A 24,541-nucleotide genomic window follows, 5' to 3' on the forward strand; every position below is an offset into this window, starting at 1 on the left:
CAGAAGGGTTGACTGACTACCAGATCCTCCGGGATGGGCAAACGGCACAGAACGCAATTATTCACTAGGCAACCTTCTAATCCGCCCCAGAGGGCAGCTGCTCTCTTCCAAGTCTTCTCTCTCCCTACTCTAAACTCAAGGATCTGGATTCAAAAGCTACTCACCGAACCTTCTTCTTCCATTTCTAAAATGTACGTCAGGGAGTCGTCCGAAGACATGCCGTTGGGAGGCCCCCATTTTAGTGACAACCAGTTCACGCCTGCCTTGCTTAGCTGGGGTGGGAGGGGCGGTGGTGGGACAACTCCGATGGTGAAGCAGACCAACGTCTCGCCGAACCCACTGGGGAGGGAGGGGGGGACAAAAAGTTGTGGGGTTAGGGAAGAAGCTGAGCCATCCAAGTCGTTGCGGAAACGGTGAATTTACAACGCCTCTCACGCTTTTTTTTTTACCTCATGCCAATGTCATTTTTGGCTGCTAGTCTGAATGCGTATTTGGTAGAGGGGGACAGCTTGGTGACTTTGTGCTGCTTTAGATGACCGTAGTAGCATTCTTTGAAGGCTCCGGTCTTCCCCTTTTCAAAGAAGAACACAACGACAGAGTTGGAGGGGACCTTGGAGGTCTTCTAGTCTAACCCCCCTGCTCAAGCAGGAGAGAGCCTATACTGTTTCAGACAAATGGCTGTGCAGTCTCTTCTTATTAAAATTAAAATCAAGTCAGAAAGTACAGTACAGTTCTCAAAGATCCAGTTAACCCTGATGCCTAAGCTAGAATCTTTCATATTTGGAGGTGGAAGGCTTACGGGGCAGAGTTTGCCTCCTCCTCCTCCTCATTTTGATACACAAAAGCCATGAGGTCAGTGTCTCTCAATCTTGGCAACTTTAAGCATGGCTGGCTATTTAGAATTCTGGGAGTTGAAGTCCACCCATCTCAAAGTTGCCAAGGTTGAGAAACATTGCATTAAGCCTAAAGAAAGGAAGAAAGGCCTCTCTTAAGGGAGAACTAGAGTAGAGTTTAGACTCAGAAACAGATCATCTTAGTAAGGGAGACCAGCTTTAGACCAACGATTCTTAGCTCAAAATCTAGAATAAAACTCTCCTCAATCAAGATTCCCTAGCCTAATCATAGCTTTGAACTGGGCCATGAAAAGCGGAACATTTCCACCCTGTTAATTTACTTGTCAAGTTTACAGCCCATTCCATTCTCCAGATGTCATTGTTATTGTTCCCAGAAATTGTGGTGGTTCAGCAATATCAGAGATACAAAGCAACATTGTGAGATGCATGTTGTACTGTGCCATCAATTTTGGTAGCAAACATTAGGGAACTAAGGCCATGATCTCATACAATTTCTCCTTGACAAGCCAATTTTAATGTCATTATTTTATCATCCAAAATATCTTTTTTTTAAAAAAGCAATGTAAGCGACAGTTCTGGTAATAAAACCATTGTGGTGCTAATCTTTTGGGGTTAGTTTTTTGTTGTTGTTTTTTTGTTTAAAAAAAACATCTTGTATTTGTTAGCAAGCACAGCGATGTAACATGTATTTCATAGGGACACAAGGCTACCTTGGTTAAGGCTTACACAGCCAGATTATGAATTAATCTTGGCAGGAGTCAAATGGGACAATGTTACAACTAGCTATTATCCATTGATTCTGCCCATGCTGCTTTACAATTGTGAGAAATTGATGGTCTTCATACGAAACCTTGAAGGCATCCTTGCTTTTTTAAAATCCACCTGAAATCTTAACAAATACTAGTTTAAACTCCCAAAATCTTAAACAGAAGGTGCTGAAAACCCGTTTTGGAAGTTCTGTTTTTTGCCTTCCAGAAAAGTGGACTGGCTGGAAGATAAGATCTTCCTTCTGGAGTTGCAAGTTTGCAGCCATCTCTGGACGTTTGCATTGAAGGATGTTTTACACAAATGCAGACCAATGTCTTGATCAGAACACCAGAATTATGATGATTTATAATAATTCATTAAACACAGGAAACGTACCTCATCCCATTCTAAAAGGTAGCTAGTTATTTTGGACCCATTGTCATTGGAGGACTGTGAAAAGAAAGAAAGAAAAGTTAGGTTGCTAGGTTATTCAGAGAAGAAACTTCCTAATTTTAACCAATACTTCATTCCTACAGAAAACACACCTCTGTTCTCCAGCTATTAATAAAATGGTCTCTTTCATTCTGCAAGGGGAAGGAAGAAGAGGAGGAAACAGTCACTAAATGAACTGTTGTAAGGTGAGGACTGTATAGCCTCATTAAGCAACACCCCCAATAGTCTTGATCTGGGGGTGGAGGGGTGGTGTTTTTTTTAATGGATTTTACTATATGGTACCTGGAATCTCTTATGTGTGAGTTGGTTGGCTATATCAATGTAATAAATAAATGAAATATTTATTTCCAATGCTTTCAAGCCCTACAGTAGTGGCCAAAATTGTGGAAACCTTTTCGGAAAAGTGTATTTTTGAGGTTGGATGGCTAATAACACCACTTTTTTTTTTTTTTTTTTTGGAGTTTCAAGATAATCCTATTCCACTGCTGGAATGGCCTGGGAATAGCCCAGACCTTCACCCAATTGAAAATCTATGGAGCTCACTAAAGTAATTTGTTAGTCAGAAGCGACCCAGCAATAAAACCCAGTTAATAGAAGCCATCATTCAATCTTGGTTTCACATTGTAACAGCTGCAGAACTAAAAGACTTGGTTCACTCCATGGGAAGACATTGTAAGGCCATAATTTATGATAAAGGTTGCCCAACTAAGTATTAACTGACATGGGGATAATTTCTGTATATCTCATTTTTTCTATGGTGATAATTTTTGTATATTTCGCTTTTCTTCTTTATACTGCAACTGCTATTCTAATAGCAAATCCTTCATAAACGTTATTGCATTACATTCTTGATCAAATTATCTTTCCATTGATATATAATTTCATGGTACCAGTCCCCCAAAAAAGTGGTGTTATTAACTGTTTTTAGAAAATACACTTTTCCCAAAAGGTTTCCACAACTTGGACCACTACTGTGTATCTCCCACCCTCACCTCCAAGCACGCATAAAAAAACCAAAAACAATATTTAAGTATTGCCCAGTGCCCGCACTACAAAACTGTGTGTGATGTAAGCTGAGTACGTTCAAAGGAAGTTGTCACTTCGTAAGGAACATCATTACAAGGAGGGGGAGAAAAAAAAATCTGTATGTCTTTTGAAAACCCACAAAGAGGTCAGGAACTATTCTTGGCTTTGCTCTTACCTTCCATTGTAAAGTCAGGCTGTTTTTGGTTTTGTTGACTACTTTTGGTGCAGCTGGAGGATCCGGTTCACAACTCTCGGTAGTAAAACTCACCACCTCTGAAACAGATTCCTTTGTGGAATGGCCTGATGCCGAAACTCTGCATGAAGTCAACACAGACATAGATACAGCTATAAAAACAAAGCCTCGGTCTTATCCCGGTTTTCTAAATTCTGCCGTAACTCCTCATTGCATGTTCACTTTGAAGGTTCGTTGGAGATGGGAAAGTGTTTTGAAAGGGGGCATATATAAAGCGTTCAGTAAACTTAAGGACAAGCAATGCCAAACATACAACGAAGCAAAACAAACCAAGGAAGCTACCAACATACAATGACATTGAGAGCTGAAAAAAACAGACCATGGTTAACGTAAGGCACTGAGAAATAGCTATTTCAGAACTTCATTTGGAATATAGCCAGGGGTGGGCTTCAAAAATTTTAGCAAGAGGTTCTCTACCGAGTTACTGGGTGGGCATGGCCATGGTGGGCGTGGCCTAGTCGGCCTCCTGCACCATGGTGGGGGAGGGGCGTTTTTGCCCTCCCCAGGCTCCAGAGGCTTTTCTCAAGCCTCCAGGAGGGCGAAAACGGCCTCCCCAGGTTTTGGGGGCCCTCTGGAGGCTGGAAACGAGTCCAAACTTCTGGTAGGCCCGTTTTTTGCCCTTCCCTATGCCTCCGTGCGTGCCCTGCACTTACCTGGATCCAAAACGGGCCGCATGGGGATTCCTGGGAGGGGAGGGGTGGACGGGGCCAGCCAGGAGTGGGACTTGGGGGTTCTCCGAACTGCACAGAATCTTAGCTAGAGGTTCTCCTGAATCCCTGAGAACCCCCAGCAGCCCACCCCTGAATACAGCCCTCTTATAGTAGAGTCATTAGAAGAGACCCACAGCTCCAGATTCCTCAAGACCCAAATACTTACCTTAAACTCACAATACCCTTTATACTTTCATTATATTTGACAAGAAAATCCAACGTTCTCCAACAAGGGCCATGAGAAGGTTTAAAAGCAACCCCCCCAAAAAGTCCTCTATTGACACTGATGCAATTTCCATGTCCCCTGTACTCCTTGATGGAAGGCCTCCCTCCAACCCCCCCCCTCCCCTTCAAATTTAAAACATTGTGATCTTTATTTTATTGTCTTGCTATTGATAAACTTTTGCTTCCCAAGCTCACCTGACATGATAATCAGTTGCTGGTCGGAGTTCAGACAGAGTAAAAGTTACATCCTCACCACTGTAGGGGGGCGGGGGGGGGAGAAAAAAGATACCGTTAGATCATAACAACAAAAATAATGAGTTACAAAATCCTTCTGCCTTTTGCAGAGGGGAAAACCCTAAAATAAAAACATGCTTACAATAACAAATCAGCTGGCGAATGCAGCTTGTAAGGACTAGGTATCAGGAAGGATGCCACAGGATAAAAATTAGGTTTGCAAGCTAATCTTAAAATTTACTTTTAGGATTTGGCACTCAAATCCTAGCAGGATTCAACAGTAGAAGCAAATATAAGCTCCACTTTTAAAATTATTTCCATGGAAACGAAGCTGAAAAAACAATCCTGATTGACACTGGCCATCAGGCGGCCAGCAAAGAAAGCTATGCCATTCAATTATGAAAATGGACTCACCTGTAAAGGGATTTAAATTTTCCATTTTTACCGCTATTCGAGAGTGCGACTTCAAAAGTAAAGGCTTCAGGAGTGAGACTCTGCGTTTCTTCATTCTGGGCTGCAGCTGGAGCATTCCAAGAAATAACTGCCGAACGTGCCTGTATCTCAGAGACCTTTGGAAACCAAAGGGAAGATGGTTACCATTTACAATACAAATACGCAATAGGTGGTTGTTTTGCTGCTTCCCCCAAAATGATGACAGCTGCATTGTGCCATTACATCTGCCCCAACTGGATGGGCCTGGTGTATCATCATCAGCCCTAGTGGTGAAGTGCAGTATTGCAGGCTAACTCTGCCCACAGCCTGGAGTTCAATCCCAATGGGGCTCGAGGTTGACTCAAGTCTTCCATCCTTCTAAGGTCGGTAAAAAGAGGACCGAAATTGTTGGGGGCAATATACTGACTCTGTAAACCGCTTAGAAAGGGCTGTAAAGCACTGTGAAGTGGTATATAAGTCTAAGTGCACTTGCTATTGCAGGTTAATTCCGCTCACTGCCAAAAGATCGATCCTGACCAGCTCAAAGTTGACTCAGCCTTTCATCCTTCTGAGGTGGGTAAAATGAGGACCCAGATTGTTGGGGGGCAAGATGCTGACTCTGTAAACCGCTTAGAGGGCTGTAAAAGCACTATGAAGCAGTATATAAGTCTTAAGTGCTATTGTTATTGCTATATAAGCCTAAATGCTATTGCTATAGGGCAGGGGTGTCAAACATCTGGCCCATTATGTGGTCGGATCCGGCCCAAAGGACTGTCCTGTAAAATGTAGGGGGCCAGCCCACACTGCTTCGCTCCGGTCTATCCGCGTTGCTTTGGTCCGGTCTACCCAATGCAAAGAGGAAACATCGGGCCAGCGTGGCTACGGCCCGGTCTACCCAGTGCAAAGAAGAAATATGCCAGCAGTTTCGGGAGTGGCGTCAAGCTGGCCATGCCCACCGAGTAAACCACACACCCCCGGACCCCCCAAAGGTCAACCACAGCCCTGATGTGGCTCTCAATGAAACTGAGTTTGACACCCCTGCTATAGGGTATAAGGTCTAACAGGGCATGGTTGGCTCTATATGACGCTATTTTCACCAGGCTGCTGGAGCCATCTTGTGGGTGTTCCTGGTGTCATGTATTCTGCTGTCCTCATCTGCTGTCCCTATCTGAACTTAGAGGCTAAGCCAGTTCCATTTTCCACCCACTTCTTATTTTATTTAAACATCTGCACACGTGGATGAATTTGTCCTCAGAGTGCAGTTAAAGAGACCACAGACATGTTTCACTTGTAATATTTAAGATATAGAACTCTAAAACCGAATTTGATACAACTTCAAATATTTTCTATCTTTGTTTGGTGTGAGAAGGTTAGAAGCCCTCACCGCCCCCACCCCTGTGAACAGTTATTGCAACTTACGGTAGGCTTACTGAAGCTCAAGAGTTCTTCAGATTTTCTAGACTCCGTGTCAGATTCTAGGAGGAAAAACACAACAACACATTAAGCGAAGGTGAAACGGAACAAAAATCCCCAGTTAAATGTGTTGTTTTTTTTTAACTGCAGCGCCAACAGATAAAAGTTGTTAGAAGCAGCAAAACACAAGCTGAGCAAAGTTCACTGGCCTTATTTGTTTTGACCACCGAATCTGCTAAGCTTGCAAGTCTGCTCAGGAGGAGGGGAACATCACAGACTTCCTTTTAGCTTGCCCTGTGATGCCACCCAGAATTTGCACATATCTTGCATGGCCTTTGGCCAATTTTAAAATTCTAACATTTTAAAATCCGAACAGCAAGTTCTCTTTCACTTCGGAAATACAGTTATACAGAATATTTTCTTTCCTTTCATTAGAAAACTTTCCTAAAAAAAAAAAAAGGGGGGGGGGAGGTCCAGTTTTTGAGATTAGACACATACCAAATGATAAGCAAATTTTCCTCAAAGGACGGGCTACCATTCCCTGCGCTGGGAGATGCTTGGGAACCTTTTGACGCATTTGTTAATTAAGATTAAAGCTTCGGCACTAGGAAGGCTAAAATGACTGAAAAGGGGAAAGATATGCCTGTTTCCAGATAATTTCATGTTCGCTTTTCTGCTTAAGACTTTCCGTGGCTCAAAGTTCAGAATGCTAATTAATGCAAAGGGTTGAATAAGCCAACGGAAACAAAGGAACCTGTGATTATGGATGTTTCTTTCTGGATGGCATTTTTTTTCCCCTCTTTTCTTTCACTGGAGAACTGGCTGTTTGTAGGGCTGTCAATAAGGCCAAATTATACGAGGCCAATGACTTTGGCCCAGGGAACTCCAGTGCCCCACTTAATAATACCTTCGCTTCTATGCTGTCACAACAGGGTAGTTTCACCCAGCAGTGAAGCATTTCATCTTCTGAATAGGACACGTCTCCCAGTTGATGGGAAGACATACTGAGTTTGCCGCGCAGGCTGCACAGAGGTGTATAGTGAATTCTACTGAACTTATGAGCTGCTGTTTGAGAACAGGTAAAAAAAAAAAAGGCATGTACCGTATTTTTGGGACTATAAGACCCACTGGAGTAAACTAGAAAAAAAAGTTTTTGCCCTCCCCGGCCCCCAGGAGCACTCTGCAGACCTCCCAAGCCCTCTACGCATCCCGTTTTTTGCAAAAACGGGGCCTGGGGTGGGGGGTGGGGGCAAAAACGCAACACGTAGGGGGTTTGGGAGGACAAAAATGGGCCCATTTTTTGCGAAAACAGGCCCATTTTTTTTTTGCAAAAAACGGGGCACGCAGAGTGTTTGGGAGGCCTCCAGAGTGCTCCTGGTGGCTGGGGAGGGCAAAAACACCCCAGCCCGTTTTTTGCGAAAAATGGGCCCGTTTTTGCCGTCCCCAGCCCCCAGGAGCACTCTGCAGGCCTCCCAAGCTGTCTGCAGTCTCTGTTTTTGCGAAAAATGGGCCTGCTTTTGGTGAAACGAGATGCGCAGGGCGGGGTTTCGGGAGGCCAAAAATGTCTGTAATCGGTGTATAAAACACACCAACATTTCCACCCTCTTTGGGTGTGTGTGTGTGTGTGGAAGTGAGTCTTATACTCCATTAAATACGGTATATAGTCTGGCAACAGCAAAGCACTTTTGCTCACGTGAGGCCATTTCTCCTCCTTCTACATGTTAGGTGAAAGTTCTGTGAGAAACTGGACAAGCTATTTGAGAAGAAGTCTTAAGAAAGGATGGGTGAAAAAAATGGTCTACTGCCCACTGACATCTGTCCCTGGTCCTCGCGATAAAAAGTTTCTTATCTTCAAGGTACACAATTCTTTGTCTTTTGGGAACCTCTCTTCGGTCAGAACCGGCAAGTGGCAAGGGATTGCATTTGGGAATGAATTTGCCAAGTGAGTCCAACTGCACACTTGTCACTGGCTACACACACAGGCAAAAGTTGAAGAGCAAATCCAGCAGCCTCGATCTTGTCTCCTAATTCTGCGTCCCCAATTGCCAGGATGAGGATTCAGCTCAACTAAATTTCCCTCCAAGAGAGAGGAAATATCTGTCACCAGGAAAAATAAAGGTAGTCCTTGACTTACGACAGTTCATTTAATGACCCCTCGAGGTTACAACGGCACTGAAAAAAGTGACTTATGACCGTTTTTCACAGTTACAACCATTGCAAGCATCCCCATGGTCACGTGATTAAAATTCAGCTGCTTGGCAACTGACTCATATTTATGATGGTTGCTGTATCCCGGGGTCATGTGATCCCTCTTTGGCGACTTTCTAACAAGCAAAGTCCATGGTGAGAAGCCAGATTCACTTAACAACCATGTTACTAACTTATCAACTGCAGTGATTCACTTAACAACTGTGGCAAGGAAGGTCGTAAAGTGGAGCAAAATTGACTCAACAAATGTCTCATTTAGCTAGACAAATTTTGGGCTCCACTGAGGTTGTAAGTCAAGGACTACCTGTCTTAGCTAGATGACAAAGGTGGCAGTGATAAGCGGTGACAGCACCAAGCCAACCTCAGGCCAAGCTGAATAAAAAACATCCTGACCACTTTTGCTTCGTGCTAAGAAAGGGTAGGGATGCGTCAATGTGAGACCAGCAGGAATCAAGGCTGTCTGGAAGGAAAAATTTACTTTTTTAGTTGATCGTGGCAAACGCAAGACAAGAGAGAGAAGGAAAGCAGTCAAGATGTCAGAGAGAAGAAAAAAGCTGCCTGTAGGCATAAAAAGGTAAAATTTCCCCTTGCACATATATGCTAGTTGTTTCCGACTCTAGGGGGCGGTGCTCGTCTCCGTTTCAAAGCCGAAGAGCCAGCGCTGTCCGAAGACGTCTCCATAGTCATGTGACTGGCATGACTCAACGCCAAAGGTGCACGGAATGCTGTTACCTTCCCACCAAAGGTGGTCCCTGTTTTTCTACTTGCATTTTTTACGTGCTTTCAAACTGCTAGGTTGGCAGAAGCACCAATATACCTTCGGACCCACCGAATGATGCTGGCCAAGAAGAAGCATAATCCAACCATCCCTGCTACCAAAACCCATTTGGAAAAAGGTATTTCTGAAAAGTCTTCTGCATCTAGTCTGTAAACCAGAGGTGGGGAACTATATGTTCTGACCCAGCTCCCCAAACGTGACAACCCTCTGAAGTTGACTCAAAGTTTCCTTTATTAGGCGTGCCAGCAGCCCCGGCAAAAAGTCTCTCTCACACCGCAGGCTAACAAGTCCGTCCATCCGGGAGATTAATAGTTGTCTGCCACATCTATTCATTGCCTCGCTAGCAGCGGTGGCTCTTCCGTCCCAAGGATCGGCCCATAGATTTCCACTGCTCTCCTCTCCTCTGCCTTCTGCGCAGCCACGCGTCAGGCACTGGACCCAGCTGTTCCTCCTCTTCCTCATCAGCCACTTCCAGACCTGGAGGCTGTTGATTCTCCATCTGAGGGCTGACGGACGGCCCAGGCTCCGCCTCCGTCCCTCTCTCTGCCCGCTCCAATCCCTCTTCCCCTCCAGAGCTCTCAGGTTGCCTTGATGCTGACCCTGACTCCCACACCTCATCTGATTCAGCTGCTGGAGGGGCCGGCAGTGGACAGGCCACAACAATATAGCTCTTTTATGACTGGTGGAATTCAACTCCCAGAATTCCTGAGCCAGCACGACTGGCTCAGGAATTCTGGGAGTTGAAATCCGCCAGTCATAAAAGGGGCTAGAGTTCCCCACCCTTGCTGTAAACCACTTAAGGAAAATAGGAGTCTTCTCCTGGTGCCATATAGGAAGACGTCACCATTTCATTCCTTTCCCATGCAGGAAATGGACCTGTTGGTTTTACCAATTCAGAGGCAGCCGACTCCCACATAGCTCCACACAGCTTACGTGCACTTGATTAATGCATGCATCCATTTCTTCCCTCCCCCCCCCAAAAAAACCCCCCGCAAAATGTTCTGTACCTCCCATTCCTGAATCGGCTGAAGGGATGGGGCTTCCCCGGGTTTTCCCTATATGCTTCTGTTTCATTTGCCCTACGGTGCCTGGCTGCCCCTTTCCGTAGCCGTTCTGAACGTTGGTGCCGGAAGAGCTGTTAGCTTTGTGAGGTGAGGCAGGGGGGCTGTTGGCCTTGTTATTCGTATGTCCGCTGGCCTGTCGGTCTTTTAGCCTCTTCTTCAGATGTTCTTGCATTTTGAGAGTCCTTTCGTCTCGCTGAACAAAGTTTGCTCTGCCGTGGGAACGGGACTCTAGAGCGACAAAGGCAAAAAAAGAACCCGTTAGATGGAACACAACTGTTAAAAGAGTTGTGTTTAAATGCCTTCAAGGTTTAAGACAGACACGGAATCAAAAAGATAAATTACCTGCATATTGCTTCACGGCGCTAACAACCAGGCCCGTTTTTGCAATTTATACAAATATACACAATTTGAGTGTATATATATATATGTATGACATTATATAAGAGAAAAAGAGTGTGAACAAGCACAAGAGTAGGGTAGGGTATAAAGTAAACCGTATACCAGTGGTTCTCAACCTTCCTAATGCTGCGACCCTTTAATACAGTTCCTCATGTTGTGGTGACCCCCAACAATAAAATTATTCCTAAAACCATTGAAAATATTTGTTTTCTGATGGTCTTAGGCGACCCCTGTGAAAGGGTCATTCGACCCCCAAAGGGGTCCCGACCCACAGGTTGAGAACCACTACCCTATACTGTTTTATTAAATGCCCATGCCATACAGGTAGTCCTCACATTACAACAGTTCATTTAACGATTGTTCAAAGTTACAGCAGCACTGAAAAAAGTGACTTTTGACTGTTTTTCTCACTTACGACCATTGCAGCTTCCCCGTGGTCACGTGATCCCTTTTTGTGACCTGGCAAATGGGGAAACCAGATTCACTTACTAGCAACTGCGGGGATTCACTTAACAACGGTGGCAAGAAAGGTCGTAAAATTGGGCAGAATACACTTTACAACTGTATGAATACAGCTTTCCATCCTTCTGAGGTGGGTAAAATGAGGACCCAGATTGTTGGGGGCAAGAGGCTGACTCTATAAACCGCTTAGAGAGGGCTGGAAAGCACTGTGAAGCAGTATATAAGTCTAAGTGCTGTTGCTATTGCTAAAGGATTCACAAACTTTCTATCACCAATGCAAATTTAGGGCAATTGTGTTAAATGCAACTCTACTGTCTGGAAGGGAGAGGAAAAAAAGAACGAAGCACTTAAGAAAGTAGTAAAGATTATCTATCTTGCCTTCACTTTGTATACTCAAGGTGGCATAGAAAATGCTTCCTATAAAGGAGAATATTTGTAGCTAGGATTGAAATCTGGGGTCCTTGATGCTTTCTAAGCTTGGTGGTTTTCTTGCAGACATTTTATTACCCAATCTAGGTAACATGCTAGTAAGGAGTTCTTACTAGCACTGAAATGTCTGCAGGAAAACAAACAAGCTCAGAGAACACCAAGGACCCCTCATAATGCTTCCTCCTTCTGTTTTCCCTAGAGCAACTACCCTCCGAGGTGGGCTGGCTGAGAGAAAACCCTTGGCCCACAACAAGTTTTCTTACAAAGTTTTCTAAATTGCAGGACGCATGAGCTGATTTCTTTAAAAGCAGGCTTCAGTTATGGATTTGTTTTTCCCTATACGGGGGAAGCTGACCCATACTCCAAGCAGGCTTGCAGAGTGAAATCAAGAAAAAAGAAGTTAAAAGTTCTCTGTTCACAGTATTAGCATGTCTGCAGCCACCTGTATTGGTTATATACCGTAACATAGGTGGTCCTCGATGTACGACCACAATTGAGCCCAAAATTTCTGTCTTTCAGCCTTGTGATCAACCTCTGAAAATAACCTCAGGAGCTGGCAATGAGGTACCTGCGTGCTCCAACATCTGTGATATTACAGGACGGCATCTAAAGAAATTCCCAATAAAACAATATGTACTTTCACGCTTTCCAAATGTGTGAAGATTCTAACTTCCAGATTTTACTAAGCTGGGAGTCAAAGCTACAATGCAAATGGAAAGTGCTTCAGATAGTGTTACTCAAGGAGCCCTGGTGGTGCAGTGGGTAGAATGCAGTATTGCAGGCTAACTCTGCCCACAGCCTGGAGTTCGATGCTGACAGGACTCAAGCTTGACTCAGCCTGCCATCTTCTGAGATCAATAAAAGGAGGAGCTAGATTATTGGGGCAGCGTATTGATGTAAACCACTCGGAGAGTGCTGTAAAGTGCTATGGAGCAGTATATAAGTCTAAATCAGAGGTGGGTTTCAGCAGGTTCTGACCAGTTCTGGAGAACTGGTAGTAGAAATTTTGAGTAGTTTGGAGAACCGGAAAATACCACCTCTGACTGGCCCCGCCCCCATCTATTCTCTGTCTCCCGAGTTCCAGCTGATCGGGAGGAAATGGGGATTTTGCAGTAACCTTCCCCTGCCCCGCCCACCAAGTCCCGCCCACAAAACCGGTAGTAAAAATGTTTGAATCCCACCACTGGTCTAAATGCTATTGCCATTATTCCCATAAGGACATAAGAAACCAACTGCAGAGGGAAAGTAAGTTTCAGCACTGGTTCTGAAAATATCCAGATACCAAACAGTCAAGGAAGCATCAAGCTCTGGCCCACCTAAGTGCAGGTGAGCTTGCTTTAAGATTGCTTTCCCCCCCCCCCGCCCCCTTCTTTCCAACTAACCCCTCACCTTGATCTTGGTAAAGATGAGGCGATGGTGGTGGTGGATGCTGATGAATGAACTGCGGTGGGATTTCTCCCGTTCCTGGAACCGGAGGGTACACAGGATGAGGGGGGTGGGGAAGCAAAGCAGGGTGGGGGTGAATATAATGGGGCACATGTGGAGGAGGTGGATGCATGGAGGGGTGAAATTCAGTCGAGTGTGGCATAACTATGACCTTCCGAACTCCATTCTCTTCAACCACCTGCAATAGAAAGTGAAAAAGAGCTATATGAGGGTTTTTTTTAAAAAAAAAGATAATATACAATTATAATGAGAGCTAGTTTGGGCTAGTGGTTAAGAAAGCAAGAGGCTATGAGTTCAAGTCCCGTCTTAGCCACGAAAACCAGCTGGGGTGACTTTGGCCCAGTCCCTTCTCCCATCCCATCCCACCTGGGTTATTGTTGTGAGGAAAACAGGAGGAGAAAGGTGTGTTGGATACGTTCACCGCCTTGAGTTATTTGTAAAAATAATAAAGGCAGGATACAAATAAATTTAAAAATGCTTTGGATTTTTCTACATAACAGATTGTTTTAATCTGGGACTTTGGGTACCAAACATTAAACCTACAGGCAGAGGGATAAACCCTAAATGCAAACACGGTTAATCACTCCTCAAATTAATATGTAGATGTAGCAGAACCTAACCTAATACCCCAAGCAAAATGCAGGTAACCTTCTACTTTTTGCTGTCTCTTAATCTTAAATATTTAAATCAGAAGAAAATGAAGCACAATTCTTTCTTTTTTTAACATGGATAGGAACTAAATGTACTTATTAGCTTTCGCTAACCTGGAACCCTTCAACTGAGCTGGGATTGAAACTCCCTAGAATGGCCGATGCCATTAAATAAGGCTGCAGAAATGCTGTGAAAGTCATTGTTGTGACTTTCTTTGTCAGCCACAGCTAAAGTTTACAGACTACAAATTCTGGGAACTGCTGCCTGGTTTTGGGAAGGAAGAGATAAAACTTTAGCAAAGACAAGATTAAATTAAATTGTGCAGCTTATACAACAAGTATGTAAGCAAAGAGAAGGACGTTATGTGTTTAATGTGGTTTATCGTAAGCCCTAGAGTGGAAATAAGGGATGAATTATACACTCAAAAGTGTACTGTTGGCATGTAACACAATACCAAAAGGGTTATTAAACAATCGACTGAAAGTATCCTATTGGCCACCAGCAAAATCTAGGCAGCTTATGTCTAGGACAAACAATGTCATAACTGACCAACCAAATATTTTATCCTTTGATAAATTATTCTGCTTGAAACTTGTTTAATTTAGCCAACCTGTTCTCACATTTCCTAGTCAGGTAAACAGGATTTGGGAGAGATTTGGCATCATTCAGTATTCCAAGCATGTACACAACCATAGATTCCTAATTCAACGCAAGTCAGATTAGATGGGAAACCATTCTCTTCCAAAGGAGAAAAAAACCGATTATTGTTGGAAATGCGATTTGCAGACCACATTACAACTAAAGCACATTTAACTTATGGCTACCCTATAACAACATTTAAAAGCAAGACTTCCTTCCTCATCCATAATATATATATAAAGCAAAGGCATCCATGGTGAAAAGCATTTATATAATATGCTGCAATGCAATCCTTTGCAAGAATGGTTTAACCCAACTGAATAATTTTTCCCTACTAACTGTTGAGAAAGCGAAAGCAACAGACTTTTCTTAGGTTAATTCAGAATTAGAAGAATTGAACCTTAATAAAAAAACAGGCTGCTAACACGGCCATTATATTTTAGTCAAACGAATTACAGACATTAGCTTCAGATACTTGCAAGATTCTAGGATGAGATTATCAAAATTGTATGTTGTTATGAAATTTCAAATGGAATTGTTTGGCAGAAGGTATTTGAGGTATTTCATAAGATTTTGGACAGTGTCTGACGCCTGAAAAGCTTGCCAATTCCTAGACCAGAAGACTCAGACGCCTTCTTCTCCATCTGCCTAATATTTTAGATTTTAAAAGAGGAGGAGAGAGGACAGCAAAGTCTAATCTCATAGGGGGAAAAAAGCATGTTAAGTGTTCTTGAGAAAATGCTTAAGGTTTCTCCTGTTAACTCAGTTTATTTCCTGCTTAATTAAATGCACACTGACTGTGGGATAAAGGATGAGCTTCCCAGTTTCTCAACCTTGATCTCTCAGAATATTTAGCCAATTCTAATACTTCTGGAGTTTCCAAATTAGGACAGACTGATTAGCTATCATGAAAAAAAAAACCAAAAATGAGAAAGATGAATCAGCAGAAGATATGATCCACTTCAAGTTCCTGTTAGCTGGTGCCTTGATCTCGTTATAAAGGCAAAAGGAGAAAAAAATTTTCATGGGGATTTTTTGTTTCTCTAAACTGTGAACATTGTGATTCTGATGAGCATGGAACATTACAAGGCTGATACTGAAATTCAAGGCCTTCTCAAAGATTCCCTTTGAGATTGAAAAGGAGATGATAAGCTGGCTCCAGAATTGTCTGATTCAGCCCCATTGAAGCCCTACATTCAGAGAAGAATGCTTCTGAGTCATCCGTGCCAATCAGAAATTCCATCAACGCTACGATGTTCAAGAGCTAATGCCCTCCGCAAGAGCAGCGGAAGGATCACAGAAGAATCTAAGAAATCTGAAGTACCGTATTTTTCAGAGTATAAGATGCACCTTAGTTTTTTTGGGGGGGGAAATGGGGGGGGGATTCTGCCTACCAGGTATTCATCTGGCTAGCGTCGTTAGCCTGGTCAGCTTCAGCATATTAGTTCGCTCGCTGGTTTTGAGTTTGGGGCTGGTTGGGGCTAAAAAACAGTTTCTAAAGCACAGCTGATCGTTGGAGGGAGCAGCAATTAGAAAAGCAGGCAAAGCGCAGAAGATCGCTTCGCTCGCAAGTGCCGCATTGGGGCTGAAAGACAGCTTCAAAAGCACAGCTGATCACTGGAGGGAGCACCAGTGACTAAAGCAGGTGAAGCACGGAAGGGGTAAAAGAAGGCAGCAGCTGTTCCAGGTAGCCATTTTGGGCACCGCGTGTCGCATTTTCAGCCTGTAAACGTATCGCGTTTTTGGCGGGCGGCAATGTGCTTTGGCAATCCCCGCAGCCTTGAAGGGCTCTCAAACGGAGCATTTGGAGGCTGAAAACACGATGCACAGAGCCTAAAAACACAAGCCATTGTCGGTGACAATTTCTGCAGACAGGAAGAGGATGCGCAGAGGCCGAAGGGTGGGGGCCGGTGGGTGGGCGGGGTTGCATTTGGAATATAATACGCACCCAATTTTTAAGCTTCTTTTAAGAGGTGGGAAAATGTGTTTTATACTCCGAAAAATATGGTAATCAGGCACAGCTGTCTATAGCTCTTGCCAACACCAAGGAACAATTTGTATAAAGTTATAGGAAAACCTGAACTTACAAAAGGCATTAAAAAGGCATGTGAAATGCTGAATATAAAAAGAAAGATAAGGGACAGTCCACTCTTTAAAGCACCACTGTGATTGCTATTCTTCTACTACCAAAAAATAAGACTGTTGAAAGGGCTACCATTAAGCAGAAGAATAGAAAATCAACTGAACATTTAAAAACCTCTTGCACTCTGAAATAATATAAAATACACCGTACCTCAGTTTTTAGCATAGGCTCTTGATAAAAGCTTGGTTTTGAACTGGATGCCAAACTAAGCTCCAGATGTTGGACTACACTCAAACAAGTATGAAAAACACATCCCAATCTCATTTATTCCTCAGATTTTGAGCCATTCTCATTTATATTCTTTCTCTCTCTTTCATAAAACCTCTTGAGCATTAACTACAATGTGGTGTATTTGGAGCAATGTTTTCAAATTCGGCATTAAAGACGACCTTACATTTTACGGCTAAGCATTCTACACGTCTAGGGGGAACTGAAGAAGCTTCTTGGATGTGAAGTGAAATATCTTCAAGCAAAAACAAATAAAAGTCCAGTTGCCTTTTGAAAAAGCACCTTTGGGATAACCATTGTACCCATATTGTTCTGCTGTTTATTGTTAAAAAAAGAATAATTCAATTACAATTTATAAGGTATAGTGAGAACAAGAACTCATATGTCAACTAACAGGCCCTCCTGATTTCTAATATGCCATGATCCCTTGAGCTGTTTCTCTAACACCTGGCTAAGGCTGTGAAAGCAAACTAATGACCATACAGTACTATTAAAGACTAATGCAATATTTGGATTACTTTCCTCAAATTGACTGTAGGCTAGTTTTGGCTCAATGCAAGGCTGTGTTGTTATAGCTGCAGATTTGAGATTTTAAAACAATCACCTTTTTTAAAAAAAATAGTAATTTAAGCAACAGTGTCTGGAGTCCTCTGTCTCTACTGTTCTCAACCCTACAGGCTGACCTTCTTGAACTTCCTTGCTATAAAACCTGGTTTTGCCTAATAGGCTTTATATCTGGCACCTTGTTTTCGGGTTCATGGTCCACCATGTGCTTAATTTGTAGCCTGTACAAGACAACATCCTTAGCGATTGGGCTGTACGTCCACTTTAGGATTATGGGAAATTATGGGTGACTAAAAGTGGCTTAGACACAGTGGCTTAGTGGCTAAAACGCTGAGCTTGTCGATTGAAAGGTCAGCAGTTCGAATCCCTAGTGCCACGTAACAGGATGAGCTCCCATTACTTGTCCCAGCTTCTGCCAACCTAGCAATTCGAAAGCACATAAAAATGCAAGTAGAAAAATAGGGACCACCTTTGGTGGGACGGTAACAGCGTTCCGTGCACCTTTGGCGTTTAGTCATGCTGGCAACATGACCACAGAGATGTCTTTGAACAGTGCTGCCTTTTCGGATTTGAAACGGAGATGAGCACCGCCCCCTAGAGTTGGGAACGACTAGCACATATGTCCGAGGGGAACCTTTACCTTTACCTAATGGACTACCTCCATTAGTCACCTTAAAAGTGACTAATGGAATGAGACAAGGAAAAAGAGGAGATATTCAGGTTTTTTTTCTCACTTGTCACCCTTGTTACCTTTATGGATTACAAAAAGGGATAAATTCCCCACCACTCACTTGGAAAATCTCTCTTTTATAAGTGTTCAAAGCATCTGAATGATTACCTGAGAAACGTAACCAGGAGGCACAAATATTGGAGGGACAGAACCATTTGGTGACATCATAGGAACATGTGCTGGACCTGAAAGGAAACCAAGCAACACTGATTCATGACTCCTTGCAGAGTACTAAAACCAAGCACATTCACAGTTTATCTGACAAACATTATCGTCGAATAGGCCACCATGCGTAGGCCCATCCATTTCATTCTCCCATCATACCATTTAGCAAAAAATGGGAAATGGGGTCAAATGGATACAGGTTTTTGGCTGGATATTTCAACCTTGGCAACTTTTAAGATGGATGGACCTCAACTCCCCAAAATTCTCCAGCCAGCCTGGAAAAACGGTCCCATGCTGTTGAAAATCTCAGTGAAAGAGCCAAGTTCAGACAACTGATTTTTTTTAAAAAAGACTTCTAAAAAATGCTCAACAATCTAACATAGAAAACTACTGATCAGATCAACAAAGGCCTTCATCTTAAATGATTTCTTTAAAGGCAAGTGTTTTATGAAGACCTTGAGGTTGGCCCAAGAGGCATTAAAAAATTACAGTGGACTCATGTACTCGATCTGTTTGATGAGGCCACGGATTGCTTTTTAGATCTGCAAGAAAGCTAGCCACTTTGAAGGAGAGCCTTCCTAGGCAAGTTCTTTATTTCTGCCACATTCAGAGTGAGTTTTATTTAAACTGAACACCTCTAGAAGCAAAACCAAATAGGTAAGCTATACCTCGACTCTTGCTTGAAAACTTTAGGGGGGGGGATGTCTTCTCTAGTGTGCCCCCCTGCCCCCTCTTTTTGCATTTTGGCGGCTCAACAGCTGCTAGTAACTCACTAAGTTTCGGCACCAAAGAAGCAAGGCCTCTGATCCCTTCTCATGCGATATATTCTACATCAGGGGTGTCAAACTCGATTTCATTGAGGGCCACATCAAGGTTGTGTTTGACTTCGGAGGGGCCGGGGTGGGTGTAGCCAGGGTGGGCGTGGCCAGCTTGATGTCACACGTGTCGGGGGCGCCTGCCAGAGAAAATGGGCTCCTGATCTACGTTTTCGGCTGAGATGGCCTCCTGCAACCCTCTGCCAGCAAAAATAGAGCTCGGGAGGGCCGGTTTTTACTGGCAGAGGCACCACGGGCCAGTCCTTCGCTGTTTCCAGAGAGGCCCCGCGTGCCACATCTAAGCATCCCACGAGCCGGATCCAGCCTTGAGTTTGACACCCCTGTTCTATATCACCCGTGCTAGGCAAAAAAAGGCAAGGTGGCAGAGAGGTCTCCAACCTGGAAGTTGGAGTACTAAGTTCTAGGAATAGAATGATGCTCTTTGCTGGAACAACTTTTGACTTGAGATAAAAACAAAACAAGCGGTTTGGCTCTACTTTTTCTGATGCTTCAACCCACAGCCTGGGAAAGTTAGCAAAGACTTCTTATAGCCTTCCCACTTTCTCTAACCTATCAGAAACTGTCCGAGAATGGGGATGGTGGAAAAAATGTCCAGTAAAATATCCCTTTATGACATCAGACTGGATTAGTTTTGATCACGTTCGGCTTGTGACCATTCAAAATGCAGAAGCTGAGAATAGCTTTCACAGAATGACACTGTGGTTTTGAGATCTTTACCAGAAGCCTCAATCTTTCCTTGTGGCTATTATTTGGCCTTCGACATTAGAGTTAACTTCTTTGCCCTACAACTAGTCTTCTAGAGAGATGGCCAGCTCTTTACTGTGGTTATAAGAATGAGAATAAGAATAATTTTATTTCTATACCGCCCTTCTCCCGAAGGACTCAGGGCGGTGTACAGCCTATTAAAAGCACAAGACAAACATCAATTAAAATAATTTAAAATTATTAAATAATTCGGCTCAATTTAAAACCCCAGAAATTTAAAACACCCAATTTAAAATTATTATGTTGATAGCCCGGCCTGGCAGAACAACAGGGTCTTGAGTGCACAGCAAAATGCCCGGAGGTCGGAGATTATAAAGGTTATGATGATTGCAAGATCATTCTGTGTAGGAAATGGACTTGACTCAATAACCTTCAACTTTCCTCAATCTGGGTTCCTTCTAAATGTACGGCCTTCAACTTCCAAAATTCTCAGAAGTAGAATTCAGAGGAATTCCTGCTGTTGGAATCTAGATATCAGTAAAGTTGTTGTCTTGTTATGAACCTGCAGAATTATGATAAAGTCCTCTAGCCACGTTCATTTAATAGGCATGCAGTATCTGATATTAGTAATTTCAGAGTATACCCTTGTGGCATTGTTTACCTTGAATACACTGGATATGACCATCTTCAGTTCTTATTGTGAACGTCTCTCCTGGGTTTACTTGCACCAGAATAACCTAGGAATAAGAATATTAAGTCCTATTTTGAACTTCATCTGAAACCAACATATAACTTTGCAAAACTAAACACATCTGATTAGAAACATTAGTGATAGTAATCAGTAAAAATCAAGCTGAAGTCACACGTGCATTTTTTAACCTTTTAAATGGGCATACAGTACAAAATTGTACCAGATTTGAAAATAAATCCAGCAAATTAGAGAATCCCTTCCCTGCTGCACTTACAACACTTGTTTCCTCCGACTAACAACTAAACAAATAGTATTGCAGAAAATTTCGTTTCTCCATTATTCTCCAATCACTAAATCATATAAAACCAATTATACAGAAAAAAAAAATTCATGTTCTAATCTAATCCATGTTTGACTGTTCCCCTCAAATGATAATTGAGGTGTGTCCATTTTTTCTCATAAGTGGTTGCTCACATTTTTATGCTTTCTTTCTTCACTGATTTCCAAATAACTTAGTGGTTTTAATTACAATTTCATTGGAAATTACAGGTGGTCACTCTTTCTGCAACAGGGGTTTCTCGAAGACTAAGTAACCACAGACATTGCAAGAGAGACTTGGGTTATACAACCCAGAGGGCTTGGGGGGGTGTTTTTTTGGGGGGGGGGGTTACACCGGTCTCCCAGATAGTATACAGTATGCAACCATGTTTTACACCAGGGATGTCCAACCTTGGCAAATTTAAAACTTATGAACTTCAACTTCCAGAATTCCCCAGTCACCATGGCTGGCCGGGGGATGCTGGGTATTGAAGTCCACAGGTCTTAAAAGTTGCCACCCCTGATTTTATAAACTTATTGATATGTCTTGTACCACACTGTACCTCTTTTGCTACAGAAAGACAAGTGGACAAGGAAAATCTATGCAACTGTTGTTTTGGAGTTACTTAAAGGAAGAATGAAAAAGAAAACGTAAATAAGAAAAGAGGGAATATTGTACATTTCTACACTCCGGTTCTTAAGACAACATTGTGTTTTGCAGAGAGGTAATCAGCCGAGAGATTGTATTGTTCCATAAGAACAGCTGGCGTACAATGCAATCCCTCAAGTAGGCCAACATATCAATTCTGGATTTACATTTGTACATAAAGCAGAACAGTGTTTTAAAAAACACGAAAAACAAGTTAGCAAAACCACCAAAATGTTGATAAACATCAGTGTGTGCGTGTGTGTGTGTGTGTGTGTGTGTGTGTTTGTGTGTTAGAAATAAATGGCCATTGTGATTTCTAATTCTATTGCCAAATTCCTAGGATCTGGGACAAAAATTTCTCCAAAACATTCTCACATATAAATGAGATCTAAGTGAAGTCAGTGCAATGATACCAACTACAGTGATACTGATATAGCAAAAGGCAGATTATTTAACCCAGGAGAGTCTGAAAATATTGCAATTCCTGGCAACTGCAGTTGAACAGTAATAGCCAATATTCTGTATTTCTTCTGGCAATTAGACGATACTTGAATAGAAATATAACAATGGTCTGATTTATCTACCACCTCTTCTGGTCTTGTGCTTGAAGAAGTAGAAAGTTCCCGCCTCGCCCCCCCAAAATTAAATCGTATTAGCTTGACTGCGCTTCTTAATCCATAATAGTAACAGAACTACAGACCAAAGAAGTACAATTTTATATGCAATTTCTCAATAACTTTCTTTGCTTGAATTCAGGAATTGCAGTACTGGCAGTCCTCGACTTACAACCACAGTTCATTTAGTGACCGTTCGAAGTTTACAACGGCACTGAAAAAAGCGACTTATGACCCTTTTTCACACTTATGACCGTTGCAGCATCCCCATGGTCCTGTGATTTATATTCCGATGCTTGACAACTTTATGACGGTCTCAGTGTCCTGGGGTCATGTGGTCATCTTTTGCGACCTTCTGACAAGCCAAGTCAGTGGGGAAACCAAGTTCACTTAACAACCATGAGTGATTCAGTTAACAAATGCGACAAGAAAAGTCGCAAAATGGGGCTAACACACTTAACAAATGTTTCACTTAGCAACATAAATGTTGGGCTCAACTGTGGTCATAACTTGAGGACTACCTCAGTGGTGGGATTTAATTTTTTTACTACCGGTTCTGTGGGCGTGGCCTGGTGGGTGTGGCAGGGGAAGCATACTGTAAAATCTCCATTCCCACCCCACTCCAGGGGGAAGGATACTGTAAAATCTCCATTCCCACCCCACTCCAGGGCAAAGATACTGTAAAATCTGCATTCCCACCCCACTCCAGGGGGAAGGATACTGTAAAATCTCCATTCCCTCCCCACTCCAGGGGAAGGATACTGTAAAATCTCCATTCCCTCCCCACTCCAGGGGAAGGATACTGTAAAATCTCCATTTCCTCCCGATCAGCTGGAGGCAGAGAACAGATGGGGGCGGGGCCAGTCAGAGGTGGTATTTACCAGTTCTCCGAACTACTCAAAATTTCTGCTACCGGTTCTCCAGAACCTGCTGAATACCACCTCTGGATTACCTGTATAAAACCCTTCACTGCTTTTCCTCAGAAGGGAAAATACCCTTTAAAAGGCCTTATTAAAACTATCTGGGAAGGAGCTACGAAGAGAACAGTTGTTAGTAATTTGTGACATCCTTCTGAAATGGGGAGAGCCACAGCTGAGCAATACGTCATGCGCTTTGCAAAGAGGAATGCACAAGTTAACTCTATGACAATTCTAAGCAGGGCTGGAACAGATTCTTGGTTGAAGCCATTATGATCATGATACGAGGCTCCTTTTAAAATTCTTGTGATTTTAAAAATTCAAAGCCAATTCCACTTTCCTCAACCCCCAACCCTTCTGGGGTTTTAAACAAGCCAGCAGCTTTCTGACTATAAACTACTTTTATTTTTATTCAGCGTTATTACAGCCCACTGAAGCAAATGTTTTCCTGCTATTCTGATCCAAATGTACCTTTTTGTAAACAGTTTTCTTAAAACTTTGCATTGTTGCCACCAGCCTTTCGATAAGGAGCATTTTTTTTTTACTGACTAAAAATCCAAATTGTTCCAGACTGAACAATTCTGATGTTATTTTACTTAGCGATGGTCACAATTCTAAGTCTAAAATCGAAGTCTTTTTCATTTGAGAAACATAGTAAATTTAATAAGATGTACATTCTCAGTAAATGAAAAAAAAAGGCCAAGTTGAAGAACAGATAACATAAAGGGGGAATTAAATAATGGCCTAATACCAGCGCAGCCAAGCCTTTTGCTTCTTGCTGGGAAGACTTTTTTTCCTCCTATAAGAAATCAAATAGGCCGTATTTTTCAAAACTCCTGACCCGATTTCCCAAGGCTGAATTGGTTAAATATTTTAGATTGTAATAGAAGGCTTTTTGAGACAAGTTATGACTCCCTTCTGACCAAGGAGAGGTACATTTTTATCTCAACTCTTTTCATTAAAAGGTCATGTGCGTAATATCTAGGACATAGTATTCGGTGGCTGTATCTCAGCAGGTCAAAGGGAGATAATTTCTCACTAAACAACCTTCAGAAGCCTATATTTTATCTGCAGCTGTTCTAGCAAAAAGTTCTGGGAGGAAAAAAAATGCAAGAAAGATATGGGAACCTACCCGAAGGCACTAATCTTCATAACAAGTGTGATATCTGCAATGATTTTGAGAAGAAGCTTACAAAGATGCTTACCTTCACATTCATTTCCACAAATATATTGATTCTGCAGGTTTTGCTTTAAATTGCCCTGTGTTTAGAATTATTTTGCAAGCTTCAAAAAGCTGGAGCCCACCCTCAAGCTTCAAATTATATCAGAATAGATTTACAACAAGGTGAAAGTGATTATTAAATGTCAGCTAATCTGGATTTCTATAGTTGTGTCTTAAGAACTGAACAATTTGCAAGGCTACTGATAACTTGGCTCCTGGAAAATAAAACAAAACCTTCAAGGGCTCCCTCACCCAGAAACATAAGACAAGAAGTTTAAAAACATACTGGTCAATGTGGAGCCAACAGAGTGAAAACAAAGATTTCCTGAAGTTTTA

General features: G+C 42.6%; 1 protein-coding gene across 2 annotated transcripts in view; it reads right to left on the reverse strand.

The window, feature by feature from the left end:
* LOC117675937 (fibronectin type-III domain-containing protein 3a) overlaps positions 1–24,541 on the reverse strand; it is a 71,947-nt gene that overhangs the window by 25,492 nt on the left and 21,914 nt on the right. For both annotated transcript variants that reach the window (XM_034435002.3, XM_060692084.2), the window contains exons 3-13: positions 20,456–20,531; positions 18,197–18,273; positions 13,077–13,311; positions 10,341–10,625; positions 6,354–6,409; positions 4,917–5,071; positions 4,464–4,523; positions 3,256–3,394; positions 1,998–2,051; positions 450–571; positions 165–339 (exon numbers count right to left, since the gene is read on the reverse strand). In XM_034435002.3, coding sequence (XP_034290893.1) covers positions 165–339; positions 450–571; positions 1,998–2,051; positions 3,256–3,394; positions 4,464–4,523; positions 4,917–5,071; positions 6,354–6,409; positions 10,341–10,625; positions 13,077–13,311; positions 18,197–18,273; positions 20,456–20,531 — 1,434 coding nt within the window. The remainder of the gene's footprint in view (positions 1–164; positions 340–449; positions 572–1,997; positions 2,052–3,255; positions 3,395–4,463; positions 4,524–4,916; positions 5,072–6,353; positions 6,410–10,340; positions 10,626–13,076; positions 13,312–18,196; positions 18,274–20,455; positions 20,532–24,541) is intronic.

The sequence above is a fragment of the Pantherophis guttatus genome, chromosome 12, assembly GCF_059756535.1.
Source record: "Pantherophis guttatus breed Tessera chromosome 12, ASM5975653v1, whole genome shotgun sequence".
Taxonomy (NCBI): Eukaryota; Metazoa; Chordata; class Lepidosauria; order Squamata; family Colubridae; genus Pantherophis; species Pantherophis guttatus.